The sequence below is a fragment of the Lathamus discolor genome, chromosome Z (assembly GCF_037157495.1).
Source record: "Lathamus discolor isolate bLatDis1 chromosome Z, bLatDis1.hap1, whole genome shotgun sequence".
Classification (NCBI taxonomy): domain Eukaryota; kingdom Metazoa; phylum Chordata; class Aves; order Psittaciformes; family Psittacidae; genus Lathamus; species Lathamus discolor.
In genome coordinates this window covers 39,446,383-39,461,071 of record NC_088909.1, presented here as the reverse complement: position 1 = coordinate 39,461,071, position 14,689 = coordinate 39,446,383, and the positions used below count along the sequence as shown (strand labels likewise).

Sequence of the window (14,689 nt, the reverse complement as noted above, 5' to 3'; positions counted from 1 at the left end):
TTTACTGTGAGGCGTCCCTGCCCATGGCAGGGGGGTTGGAACTAGATGATCTTGAGGTCCTTTCCAACCCTAACTATTCGATTCTATATACATATAATATTTCCAAGTCTACATGACAATGCTGCAATGCAAACTGGATTCTTGAGAAGGAAACAAAAGGTAGTTAATTCCTGTATATACTATACCATCTTTAACATTTCTGTCAGTTTGTAAACATCCCATAGACTGTTTACCTCAGACTATCTGAGCTATCTTTACGTTGGATCTATCTCAGACTGCTTTAAAGTCTGGTGGTGTAAAATATCATGGCCTAAAGCTGCCCAGCTATGGCTGAACACTTTTCCACCTCTCCATTAAAGAAATCTTTCCAAATGAGATCAGAATCATAGAATAGTTTGGCAGGGTTGCCTCACCCTAGACCATGTTGCCCAAGGCTCTGTTCAACCTGTCCATGAATGTTGCCAGGGATGAAGCATTCACAACTTCCTTGGGCAACCTGTTCCAGTGCCTCACCTCCCTCACAGTAAAGAACTCCCTCCTTATATCTAAGCCATATTGCATAAACTAAAAATGTCATTAAACACCTGTCTGAGCGGAGTGGTTCTTGTGGTTACAGAAAGGTTTATAAGAACACTTTCAGAGGTGAAAATGTAGTCAGAGGTCTCCATTTTCTTTACGGCTGATTTATTATTGATGAGACAAGTACCATTTCCACCAACCCTCAAAATCACACGAAAAGCGTTTTCCAACAGGACAAGTACACTAAAGAAGTACTTAGCTTACAATCCACCAAATGAACATGAATAAGTCAGAAACACAGGAAAAATTTCCCTGTCAATTTTAAAAAATAAAGAAATAAAAAAAAATCATTTGTACATTTCCCTGTTCTCTACATCCCTCTTTCCATAATGACAAAACATCAAGATTTACATAGATTAGTAAGATTTCTGTGTTTGCTATGACTTATTTTAAAATAGGAAAAGCTGAAGTGAAAAAGTGTACTTGAGGAAAAGCTTTAAAAATAGAGATTTATATGGGTCAGAAAAGCAGTTGGGTAGAGATCAGCAGAAAAGGCAAAGTGTTTTCTTTCACAGAAAATAACCACAGTCCAGCAGAACCAATAAAATAAAGCATACTGTGGTTAAAGAGTATTTTTTAGACATGTACACAAAAAAGTTTGTACATATACACAACAGAGCTGTTGGTAAGCACTTAAAAATACTGCTTTTATAGCATTAGCAGTTGATGCTACTATGCCATCCAGCAAGCTTGCTACCTCTGCATAGAATAAACATAGGACAGATTTTCCCAAACATCTTTTCTCTCAAAGTGCTCATGCTTGCTGTATACCTAAAAAGAAAACAAAACCCAAACAATGGCACAGACACACACAACAACAACAAAAACTAAAAAAAAAAAAAAAAAAAAAAAGTATAGAATCACAGAATCTAGAAAGGTTGGAAAAGATCATTAATTCCAACTATTACCCCAGGAAAAAAAAAAATCAGATATCTCTGTATTTGGTTCTAAGGCCACATAGTATGAAATATTCAATATACAAGTATTTTAAATCCTAGAAGATTCAAGATACTAGATTTATGTCCGATAATATTTGGGTCATACTTTGACTCTGTAAAATGTGAGGAAGAGAGAAAAAGGCATCATGAAATAGTAAATTAGCATGAGGTGAGTGAAGTAAGCAGTAGTTTGGACATTTTAACTGCCAAAACCAGTAAGGCACTGTGTCACTACACAACTTCAAAATTCAAGGTGACAGTGAAATTTCAAGGCAAGCTCATACAAAAGATCTGTCAGTAGCATATGAATATATTTGCTTATATATATAAAGATGTAGAGATCAGCGTTTCTACTGATATCATTGAAAGAAAAAATGGTACCTCTCCAAGAGAAAAAAAAAAAAAAAAAAGAAAAAAGGAACAAAATAATCCTGAAAGAACAACTTACTCTGAAATCTTGTTTTGGACACAGGCACAAATTGGAAAACATGAGACACATGTACTTCTCTTCAACCCAAAAAGAACATGGCTTAAGTCAAATCTCCATTTTTTTTAAAATTTATTTGCTCACAGGAAGTGCCCATGTTACCGACATGAACCAAGGCAGACTGAGCTAGCTATACGAAGGTTAAAGATTGCTCGTACTTTATAATGCTAAATACCCTGATTTGTCTTGCTCCTTTACTTCTCTTGCCCTAATCCACCCTGTTTCATTGGCTAAAAAAACCTGCAAGACAGTTTAGCTAGCACAGAGGAGCAATATTAGTGGGGCAGCAATAGCAAGTATTATTAGTCACATCACCAATAATTCTATACAAAACTCCAAGATCCAAGAGTAGAAAGCTTGAAGACAACCCTGACTTCTGCCTATCTTAGTCTAACAACAATGCTTTCATGTTTATGTACCAAAATCATCACAACCTATAATAAACCATGTAGAAGAAACATAACTGGGTGAAATGCCTTTCAAATACACCACCAAAACACACCGATTAAAAAAACAAACAAAAAAATTTAGAAAAATTAAAAAAAAAAATTAAAAAAACAACCATCACTCTATCAATTTACACAACAAGAATTATCGTGGCAGAGGGAAGCAGCAACAGGTTTTGCTCTTGATAAACGTTGTGCAGTGCTACTTTTGGTGCAGCTGAAGCAGGATAGCTGTAACAGCGCAGCTTTCACGTCACATACCCCACCACTTTAATCCAGCATAAATCTAAGCTGTGGCACAAGCAGCAGTCACATTGCTAATGCTGCGCCATAGCAGCCACACCATAAACCCACTACATAAAAACTGCTTTGCCTAAAACTTAACTTGACCCAAAAAAGGGTGCTTTCCTGAAGAGATAAGATCAGATTCATGCCAGACTGAAGGGACTGTGGAACCACTGCTGTATCAGAAGGGCAGGGAATTAAGTAAACAGTCAAAACATAATAATTTTCTCTAGTCAGGATGGAATTCCAGTTCAGGAGTGAAGCATTCAAACAGGTGAAATATGCAAGTTTACTTCATAAGTACCTTTACTGAACTTGCTCTAAATCTGAAAATCAACAATTTTGAGGAAGGGCAGCACTACCTTTACAAAAAGTAAACACACACATTTTAAATTGGGTACAAAATAACTTCACAATTATGAGAAACATCCTGAATTAATGTTTTGTTTTTACAACACATGCTGCAGTGTGAACAACAGCTGGAATGCTAGGCTTCGCCTGGTTTCCTGGCATTTTTCTATTTCTGTCACAAATTCTATATAACATAAATAATAGTTCCTATTTAACTGTCTTAAAAGAAAAGCTTACTTACAGCATGCTATATTTTCAAAACACTAAATAAAGTAACAGGCTCAACCCAAGAACTAAAACACTGAATTTCAGAATTCAGGATTGATTCTACTTCAGTTGTTATTTTCAAAGCAAGATTGGAGCTCAAGTTCTTCATATTCCACTGAGGAACTGAAAGGAGCACATTAACCACTTTGGCAAGATTAACTCCCAAAAAGCTGAATGAACAGAAATCCACCTCAAACTAAAACAAGCAGAAATAAATCTAACAAACACTGTTATTTCCAAAGATATTCCAAATTCAAAATAGTCTTACCTTGGACACATTGCTGATAAAATCCAGTTGACAAGTGCTCTCTTTATCTACTTGATTACAAAGATTCTGTAAAGTGGAGGCATATTCCTTATCACTTTTTACTCGCATAACCATAAATTTCTTCACCGTTTCCAGCAGTCGCAGTTCCCAGTCTTGCAGTTTTAATAAAGCATCATGAGAGTACTTCAGCTCACCTCCAAACCCCATTTTTTAAGGCACTATATACCACACAGGGGAAAATACAAGCTCTTCACCACATCTGAAATCAGAACAAGATTCATGAGACACTATCAAACAAAAAAAAAGACACTTCCAGTGTGACAAAGAGAAACTATTAATGTCTAAACCCTGAAATAACTCAACTGCAAGATAAACTACATACATATACTTCTTCAAAAAAAACAGAGTCAGAGTGTTTCAAACACCCATCTATGACTGGAAGAGATCTCAGACTGTTCTCCAGTTTCCTTCTGCAAAATGCACCTCCCTAACTTAAAGTGAAACCACGGGGGGAACACATAAAAACACCTAAGACAGATACTAAAGACCAAACCACCTACTTAATCAAGTCAGTATAGCTGACAGTATTTCCACACAAGGACTGTAAACTACACTAACATACACTATCCCACTCCTGGTGAGCCAGAACATTTGTTTCTGGTGTTTACTGTCCTCTGAGCACAGAAAAATCCAAATAAAACATCAGCTCTCAAGCAGCGCACCTGTAGGAAATGGATAACTAGCTAGAAGCTAGTTTGCTCCTAAACATTAGCAGGCCATTAAACTTGTAGATTCAACCTCCCAAAAATCAGATAATATCCCAAACAAGGCTCCCCATGTAATTGTCCATTGCTCCCCCGTGACACACATTAGAGGGGAGTCCTTCAGTTCACACAGTTTCCCCTAAGGCAGTCCAGTCTTACTGTACTAAACGGAAACCTTTGATAAAACAGAGAAGAAGGGCTGCCTTATGAAATCCTATGACACAACCGCAGGTCAAAGTCATCTGTTTGAGCTAGCTCTAAAACACCTCCCTGTAATACTGATAAACATGCAGCCACATCATAGAAGACCTGAAGACACACATGAGTAATTTCCAGACTTCCACAAGTTGTAATGTGGGCTGAATCCTGTTTTCTGATCTACAAGAAACTGCTCCTACACTAAGCAGCTTCAAACTAGGGTAAGATGAATTCACACTAAACTGCAACTACAGCTCTCAACTGCACTGCAGATACAGCCTATGTACTCCTTAGTCACAAATTCTTGCACCCCAGCAAAGTCCTGGCTCTTTTGAACACAGGAGTATGATTTTTTCATAGGCTTTAAATTGCTACTTAAATTAAGAGAATGTATTTCAAATATTAACAGACTCATTTCCTAACAGCCCATGGGGTGAAGCAGCTTATTTTACACTGAGAGCTGAGACACTTAAACTAATGACAACACTGTACCAGCTAATACTGGAATGTACAGGGGTTTAAGAGCAGACTTTTCAGTGTCTAGCATTTTTAGCTTATCAAGTATCAAGAAAAAAGCAAGATGTTATCAGCTTCAGTTACCACAGAAAAATTCAGAAGATTTTGCAGATCAGCTGCCCTATAGGGTGAGCCCAACAGAACAGAGTATTTCAGTTTGAAGGGACCTACAACAATCATCTGGGCAAAATGATCCATTTAGATCAGCTCTCCATCTCCAATCATAGCACCAGGAGTTGCTGTTCAAGGACAGCAAACAAGTTGGGCTCCTATTTCTGGCATGATCTTCCTTCTGCTTCCCCACGTTCACAGTTACAGGATTACAGAAGACATATTAATAGTCCCATTTTTTGGCATTACCATACATTACAATGCTCAGATTGTACATGTAAGACAAAGATTCTGATTCAGATTTTGCAACCACATATTAGTGGCAAGATGAAGCAGTGCAACAAAATCTGACACCAGAAAAGATTTGCCGGAAGAAGATACAGGGAGTTTCTACTCCAGTGTTGAAGAGATGAAAATATAGTATCAAACATATTCTAAGGGAAACAAAATCTTGCCCAAAAGATTTTTGGGAGAATATTTTACCTTAAAGGAAAAAAAAAAAAAAAACAAACAAACAAGAAAAACAAAAGAAAAAAAGAACCCAACAACCAAAAAACACAGAGATGGCATCACGTTTTAAAGTAGCTGGATGGAAAACTGATGTCAAACATATGATATGCTAAATTCATACAGAAAAAAACTTTAGGAGTTACTTGCTCTGACTCTGAAGAGATCTTTCCTACTTCTGGCAGATACCCATGAGGCTTATCTCTTTTTCCATGTATGAACAATACTTGCATAATTTGACAAGCCAGCGAAGTCTGAATTCTAGCATGTTTTGTAAAAGTAGTATCATCCCAGTGGCATTAAATAGGACAAATTAGTTTCAGCTAGTTTATTATTTTGAAAAATACATATATATGCTACTACAAAAATTGTGGATATACAAATTAGCCAACCAATAGTGGCAAGCTTTAACAGTCAAATACGTATCAGAGCCAATTCAAAGAAAATAAGAATTTCTTTCTTTTTAGAATCACTCTCAAAAGAACAAGCTCATCACTGACAGGAAGTGAACACTCAATGTACATTTAACAACATATTGTGAATGAGCAATCAGACCCTGAACAGCAATAAATGTAAGCATAGTTACTGAAACAGCTTATAATTTGTCTTCACCACCACCACAGTGAGGCAGTCAGATTTCGAACAAAGTAATGTTTAGTTTTGTCAGCGTGACAGTAAGAAAATTCAACTAGTCACATAATTCTTCAGTACTGTAACACTTCCTTCAACAAGTAAAGCCAGTATTCTAGCATTAATAGTCTTCTTGAATTCCAGCAACAACTCTGAAGCAAATAGTTTTCATAGCAAATCTACATTTAATTTAAAGATTGCAATCTGACACATGACAGTGGCCATACCATGACAGATCCTGTGTGTCTGACAGTGGCTGAAATCATATGAGCAGGGAGCACATACATGACAACACTTTTCCATGATGCTGTCCTACTCTCATAACAACTGGTGTTTTCTGTTATATACTGCCATGAAATATATCCAAGACTGTGATTGCTAGTCTTAAAATAATGATGGATCTACATGCATCAGTGGTTTTACAATATCCATGGCAAGGTAAGCAACTGATAAACCACAGCCCAGAAGCACATCTGACCCCCAATTAAACTCAGAACAGGAAAGCACAGGACACATCTGGCCCCTACAGAGGGAGCAATACGGAATGGACATGCTGCACAGTACACTGTACTCACTCTTGATCTGCTGTCATCTCCCTTGATCCCAAACCTACACGGACTCCAAATCACTTAGCATGGCTTATAGTTTGCCTCCTAGAAACATTAATAATACTGCAAAATTGGACAACAGGAGGACTTGGATTCACAGGACAAACCCTCAAATGCAAGGCTTCTGTAGTGATTTAAAAGCAATTTTATACCAGATGACCAATTTGCTAAGACAGTCCAACTCAGTTTCTGAATGTCAGACTTATGGTAGTTATATTCCATTAAAACAATGAAGTGAATCATTCTTAGCCCTCCATCCACACATTAAATGAAAATTGAACTGTTAAAACAATTGACATTTCTGTAAGAGTAGGATCTATTCCTGGAATGTTCAAGACCATGAAACACAAAACACATGATTTAACTACTATTTGTTTATACTAACCACACATTCAGTATTTTAATGTGAAATGTATGGAATATGAACTAGCAGAATTAATATTTATATGGAGCTACTGCCATCAATAAACATTCAGAGTTGTAAACTAAAGCTAGCCTGATCATTTCAAAATTGGTCTAAATATTAGTCCACTCAAGGTAAAATAGCCAGGCTATTTTCAGGCAGGATTTTCTGCAAAACACAGCTCACATACCTTAAAAAAATGTCCTCAAGAAATGGTCCTTAGTACACTTCTCTCTATGTCAGCAGCTACTTCTGATTTTCACTTTATGAAATATACTTTTATTTTCTGGGGACTCTGGGAAAGAAAAAGAGATCAAACTTTTTTTATTATTTCAGCATTTTAAAATAAATTGTGAAACTTCAGGTTATGTAAGTTGCTTTGCATTTTCAGACTATTACCAGAAGACAGATAAATATGGGATTTTTTAAGATCATTCAAGAAAACCAAAAGAGCAGACTTCTTAAATGACTACAAGCAGCAGTAGGCTATCACTTCATACACCCAGTTCTGAGGGAAGAAATTATTTTGCCTCTACACATGTAACCAAAGATTGGGTTTTTTTAAGTTCTTGGAATTTCTTATGACAGAGTGTATTGTAGCCATAAAATTGAATAATTTCATATATTTCTGAACTTTGCCCTTGACAAAACAAAAAAGAAGCCAGTTAATAAGCAAAATGAAAGCATGAAAGGCCAAAATTCATCACATGAAAGACAAACTTGGTAGCACTGTAAGAAAACAAGTGTCAAAATAAGAAAGTGACCAATCAAAACAGAAATTTCTTATATAGCTCTGATTACTCCAGTATCTGGAGCAGTAAGAGGTCAGACAACTGCAGCACTAAAATTTCAAGCTGTAACTCTGAACTGCAATCTGGGTGAAGCAAACTGAAACAGAAGGCTGTATCTTTGAGGTTTTATATTAAAAAAAAGTATTTGAAATAAATAATAAGAAACAGGCTTTGCTATAGCTTACAAGTGTTAGATATACTGTGTAAGCTACATCTAGACCAGTATTAAGTGTTCACTCACACTCTCATACCAGAATGTCTCATCTAAAGATTTAGCTTCAGATGAGACATTCAATATTACAGAATCACAGAATCACAGAATCCCAAGGGTTGGAAGGGACCTCAAAAGATCATCTAGTCCAACCCCCCTGCAAGAGCAGGGTAACCTACAGTACATCACACAGGAACTTGTCCAGGCGGGCCTTGAATATATCCAGTGTAGGAGACTCCACAACCCCCCTGGGCAACCTGTTCCAATGCTCTGTCACTCTTACAGTAAAGAAGTTCTTCCTGATGTTAACGTGGAACTTCCTATGCTCCAGTTTACACCCATTGCCCCTTGTCCTATCACTGGATATCACTGAAAAAAGCCTAGCTCCATCATCCTGACACCTACCCTTTACATATTTGTAAACATTGATGAGGTCACCCCTCAGTCTCCTCTTCTCCAAGCTAAAGAGACCCAGCTCCCTCAGCCTCTCCTCATAAGGGAGATGTTCCACTCCCTTAATCATCTTTGTGGCTCTGCGCTGGACTCCTTCAAGCAATTCCCTGTCCTTCTTGAACAGAGGGGCCCAGAACTGGACGCAATATTCCAGATGCGGCCTCACCAAGGCTGAGCAGAGGGGGAGGAGAACCTCTCTTGACCTACTAACCACACCCTTTCTAATGCACCCTAAGATGCCATTTGCCTTCTTGGCCACAAGAGCACATTGCTGGCTCATGGTCATCCTCCTATCCACCAGGACCCCCAGGTCCCTTTCCCCTTCGCTACTTTCCAGCAGGTCAACCCCCAACCTGTACTGGTACATGGGGTTGTTCTTCCCCAGATGCAAGACTCTACACTTGCCCTTGTTAAATTTCATCAAGTTTCTCCCCGCCCAACTCTCCAGCCTGTCCAGGTCTCGCTGAATGGCAGCACAGCCTTCTGGTGTGTCAGCCACTCCTCCCAGTTTTGTGTCATCAGCAAACTTGCTGATGGTGCACTCAGTTGCCCTTTTAAGAAAGGGCATATTGAGCAAAACTGAAAGACAGTGTGTAAGGATAAACAGAATTATTTTCAAGATCACCACTACGTGAAACAAAGCACTAATCATGGACACATTTACAAAATCTTATGAAAGCATAGCTTTATTTTATACTGAAGCAGCCATTATTTAGTATTCCCTTCTGGTTACTTAGCGACATTCTAGAAACAAAGTGCTGCCTAATATAAATACAAAACTTCAGTGCTCCATGACCAAAAATAGAAAAGACTGTATGAGATGCTTACATGTAGTTACCGCAAAAAAACAGCAGCTATGCAAGCAGATACGAAAGGAGGGAAAAGAAATGCAGCAGGCTAGAAGCATTACAAAATCCACTACATTTTTAAAAAGAGATACAAAAATATTTGTTGCAAAGCCCAAGAGAAAGTCTTCACCAGCAAAACATTATAAGAAAGAGCAAAAACATTATAGTAAGCTTGGCTTTAGTCCTCCCATCACACATGCAAAACAGTTGGAAACACCAGCATATCATTGGACAGGAACACTAGTTTTAACCCCTTTCCTGGTTCAAACGGAACTCATGAAAGTAAAACACATATTACCACCAGCACCTGGCCACATTTAGATTTCAAGCAGATGTTAAAGCTCCATCTTTTGCTCTCTGCACACAGACAAAAAGCACCTTTTTTTTTTTTTTTTAAGAAAATAACTAATTTATCACTTATGGTAGAATGGAGAATTGTTTGTCAATATAAAACTAAAATGCAAACCCAACTTTTCTTTAGAATTCCACTTACTACTGACTTTTTATCTGTGTGCATATTTTCATCTGCATACAGGTCATTAGTAGAATTTAAAACCGGTAATACAAGTCCAATACTGATCTAACTGATAGGTGTATACTAGCTAGTACACGGAAGTATAATAAAAGCTTGCCAGTGAACTACACAACCATCTGTAAGAGAGCAATAAAATGCTATAGGACTCCCTTGCTGTTTCTGAGCTCAAACACAGTAGAATTTGATAGTTACAGACAGCTTGCTACCTCAATGAAATAAACCACTAGATAATGAAGATATAAAAGAACAGATTAAAAGATGATAAGATAGAGCAGAAAACCTAGGATGATCTGTTGTTTTCTGAAATTACTGCTGAGACACTCAAACCTACATCAGATCCCCTGGAGACTGGGGATATGTAAGGCATTCTCTCAAAATGAAGCATCAGAAGAGCATTAAAAAAATATCAAATTAATAGTAAGAATTCACCAGAGGCAGATACTATTCAGCTAATGTGTTAAAGCAGCATAAAATATGAAATTGCCAAACCATTAGTTTTGCAAAAACTTAGGCTTAAGGTGACCTAAGTAAAGAGGAATGGAGAATGGAAAATACATCAATTTTTTTCACAGTTTGACAAGACAATCAGCATAAGCACAACAAAGACCAGGCAAGGTGGTTAAAATCATACTGAAGAATCTGTAGACTGGAATGATAGGGATGATAAAAATACACCACCGCTTTTGTAGAAGAAAATCATGCTTTGCAATTTGAAGAGTTCTTTTAAGTAATCAAGGATCCTGTGGGTAAAGGTGTTGGAATTAGTGGTGAACAAAAGATTCCTAAGAAGTTTCTGCTGATCTTTCTCATTGGAAGCTACTACAGAAGTGAACACCTTGCAGGGTAAGACTTAGAGAGACAAAGACTCACAGGGGAGAGAGTCAGAAGCCTCACCAGAATCTAAGCCAGGTCTTGCGACTGCTGTTCAGAATGGTCACCTGCATATCTGTCATTTGTCATATACAAGATTATTATGAGCAATCAAAACTGACACATAATTAAAATTTTACATAAGAACTCCAGAACACTGAGCAACAAGCATATAAAACAGCAGATGAAGTCACGTGTCTGTAAATGCAATGTAACACACTGGGACAGAGAACTATAGGTTATTTAATGCCATTACCAGAAAAACATCTGGTAGTCCCTGAACATATACCTTCAAAAGTATTTGTTCAGTGGTTTCAAGCAGTCAGGTTAGGAACCACCCAGAATATCAGATTTTTTTTAAATGAAGGGAAGAGAGAACATAACATATTCTTACACTGCTGACACACTTGTGCTGATCTAAACCTTCAAATTATTCTAGCTCATGAAAAATGCAAAGCATCAAAAAAAGTATATGTATCCCTGCTCAGAATATGGAGCAACTTCTGCTCAAAGAAAGTAAAGAGAACCTCACAAAACAGGTAAGTATGACAGGGTGTCAGATCAAAGTACCAAAAAAAAAATTCTGATAGCACGAATTGACACAGTATGTCAGATCCCTGAAGTGTTTCTCAGAAGAACACAGGGACAGCAAATGAAATTTTTAAAAGTTGCTCTTGAGTACTTCTTTGCCTAGTAAATAATTAAATGAGAGAATTCAATGTCTAAAGATACTTTTGATACAAGAAACAGGTTAAAAAATTAGGATAAAAATTCATTAAGAAAAACACAGATCTGTTTAACAGCAGAACTTCCATCTCAAGACGTCAAAAAAGACTGCAAAAACAGGACAGGAACTACAATTCTTCATTTCTGCCAACATCCCTTCTTACCTGACTGAATCAAGTGAAGTATGTATCTCAATACCTGCTCCCATACAAGCATCTTCACACAATGTGCTCTCACTTTGTTATCCCTGCAGCTGTATGAAAAACAGCTTTCCCTAGCAGGTCTTGCAGCTGCGATCTTATTAAAAATATGTGCAAATAAGAAGGAATGAGCTCCATCAAAGAACTGGATTTCACTTGTCAGTAGTATAAAAAAAAAAATACACACACAAATCACCAAAAAAAACCAACCCAAAAACAAAACCCAAAAACCAAAACCACAGATGAAAGCACAGAAAACAACTCTCAGTCCAGATATAAAAAGTTTTCATTTACCTGTTTGAATTCTTTTCACATGTGCAACTGGTAGTAATAGACACGATGAAAGTAAGTCACTAATAATTACGTAGGTATAAGGCTTACTATGTAAAGAGCCTATCTAATCCTTTCCTGTTCCACTGAAGTACCACAGAAAGATTTTTGTCAAGACTCAGTCTTCTCAGGCTATCTGATTTAGCACTCCCTGCCCTTAGCACGAGTCAAAAAGTTTCTCAATGACCAAACCTAACCTTCCCTACTCTGTGACTGAGGAACAGAGAGAAATGACTAGTCACTTCTGTACAATCTGAATATACTATTTTTGGAATAAGCTATTTCAATTCTTTTAATTCTTCATTTTAAATAATTTTCTAGACCACTGCTGTCCTCTGAACACCCTCCAATTACAGAATCACAGAATCACAGAATCCCAAGGGTTGGAAGGGACCTAAAAAGATCATCTAGTCCAACCCCCCTGCAAGAGCAGGGTAACCTACAGTACATCACACAGGAACTTGTCCAGGCGGGCCTTGAATATCTCCAGTGTAGGAGACTCCACAACCCCCCTGGGCAGCCTGTTCCAGTGCTCTGTCACTCTTACAGTAAAGAAGTTCTTCCTGATGTTAACGTGGAACTTCCTATGCTCCAGTTTACACCCACTGCCCCTTGTCCTATCACTGGATATCACTGAAAAAAGCCTAGCTCCATCATCCTGACACCTACCCTTCACATATTTGTAAACATTGATGAGGTCACCCCTCAGTCTCCTCTTTTGCAAGCTAAAGAGACCCAGCTCCCTCAGCCTCTCCTCATAAGGGAGATGTTCCACTCCCTTAATCATCTTTGTGGCTCTGCGCTGGACTCCTTCAAGCAATTCCCTGTCCTTCTTGAACAGAGGGGCCCAGAACTGGACGCAATATTCCAGATGCGGCCTCACCAAGGCTGAGTAGAGGGGGAGGAGAACCTCTCTTGACCTACTAACCACTCCCTTTCTAATGCACCCTAAGATGCCATTTGCCTTCTTGGCCACAAGAGCACATTGCTGGCTCATGGTCATCCTCCTATCCACCAGGACCCCCAGGTCCCTTTCCCCTTCACTACTTTCCAGCAGGTCACCCCCCAACCTGTACTGGTACATGGGGTTGTTCTTCCCCAGATGCAAGACTCTACACTTGCCCTTGTTAAATTTCATCAAGTTTCTCCCCGCCCAACTCTCCAGCCTGTCCAGGTCTCGCTGAATGGCAGCACAGTCCTCTGGTGTGTCAGCCACTCCTCCCAGTTTTGTGTCATCAGCAAACTTGCTGAGGGTGCACTCAGTTCCCTCATCCAGGTCATTGATGAAAATATTAAACAGCACCGGTCCCAGCACCGACCCCTGAGGAACTCCACTAGTCACAGACCTCCAGCTAGATTCTGCGCCATTGACCACAACTCTCTGCCTTCTTCCTTTCAACCAGTTCTCGATCCACCTCACTACTTGATCGTCAAGCCCACACTTCCTCAGCTTATCTATGAGGATGCTGTGGGAGACAGTATCAAATGCCTTACTGAAATCAAGAAAAACTACATCTACCGCTCTACCATCATCCCTCCACCTAGTCACTTCCTCATAGAAGGCTATAAGGTTGGTCATACATGACTTCCCCCTCATAAAACCATGTTGGCTGTTCTTAATGACCCCCTCATCCTTGATATGCCTAGTGATGGAGTCAAGAATAAGTTGTTCCATCATCTTTCCAGGGATGGAGGTAAGGCTGACCGGTCTATAATTACCCGGGTCCTCCTTCTTGCCCTTCTTATAGATTGGTGTGACCTTTGCCATCCGCCAATCCTCAGGCACCTCGCCCATTTCCCACGACTTACCAAAGATGATGGAAAGTGGCCTAGCAATGACCTCCGCCAGCTCCCTCAGCACCCGTGGGTGCATTCCATCCGGACCCATCGATTTACAGATGTCCAGTTTGCATAGCTGATCCCTAACCCAATCCTCATCTACCAAAGCAAACTCCTCCTTTGTCCTGACTCCTTCTGGGGCTATAGAAATCCGGGGCCCTCGGGGAGAGTCTGCAGGAGTAAAGACAGAGGCAAAGAAGGCATTCAGCACCTCTGCCTTCTTTATATCCTCTGTCTCCAGGGTACCCACTTCGTTCAGCAGTGGGCCTATATTGCCTCTTGTTTTAGTTTTATTTGCTATGTATTTGAAGAAGCCCTTTCTATTGTCTTTAACCCAACTAGCAAGATTGAGTTCCAAGGAGGCCTTAGCTGTCCTAATTGCCTCCCTACATCCTCTAACAACTGTCCTATATTCCTCCCAAGCGGCCAGCCCCTCCTTCCATAATCCATAGATTCTCCTTTTCCACTTGAGTTTGCCCAGCAGCTCCTTGTTTAACCACGCCGGTCTCCTAGATCCCTTACTTGACT

At 39.0% G+C, this 14,689-nt stretch overlaps 1 protein-coding gene across 10 annotated transcripts in view; it reads right to left on the bottom strand.

Annotated features, from left to right (window-relative positions):
- FER (FER tyrosine kinase) overlaps positions 1–14,689 on the bottom strand; it is a 184,599-nt gene that overhangs the window by 155,089 nt on the left and 14,821 nt on the right. For 9 of the 10 annotated variants that reach the window (XM_065661402.1, XM_065661406.1, XM_065661410.1 and 6 more), the window contains exons 2-3: positions 7,549–7,653; positions 3,622–3,880 (exon numbers count right to left, since the gene is read on the bottom strand). In XM_065661402.1, coding sequence (XP_065517474.1) covers positions 3,622–3,828 — 207 coding nt within the window. In that variant the 5' untranslated portion in view covers positions 3,829–3,880; positions 7,549–7,653. Of the gene's footprint in view, positions 1–3,621; positions 3,881–7,548; positions 7,654–12,286; positions 12,323–14,689 lie in introns of those variants that run through there. The other variant, XM_065661405.1, reaches the window with a different exon arrangement.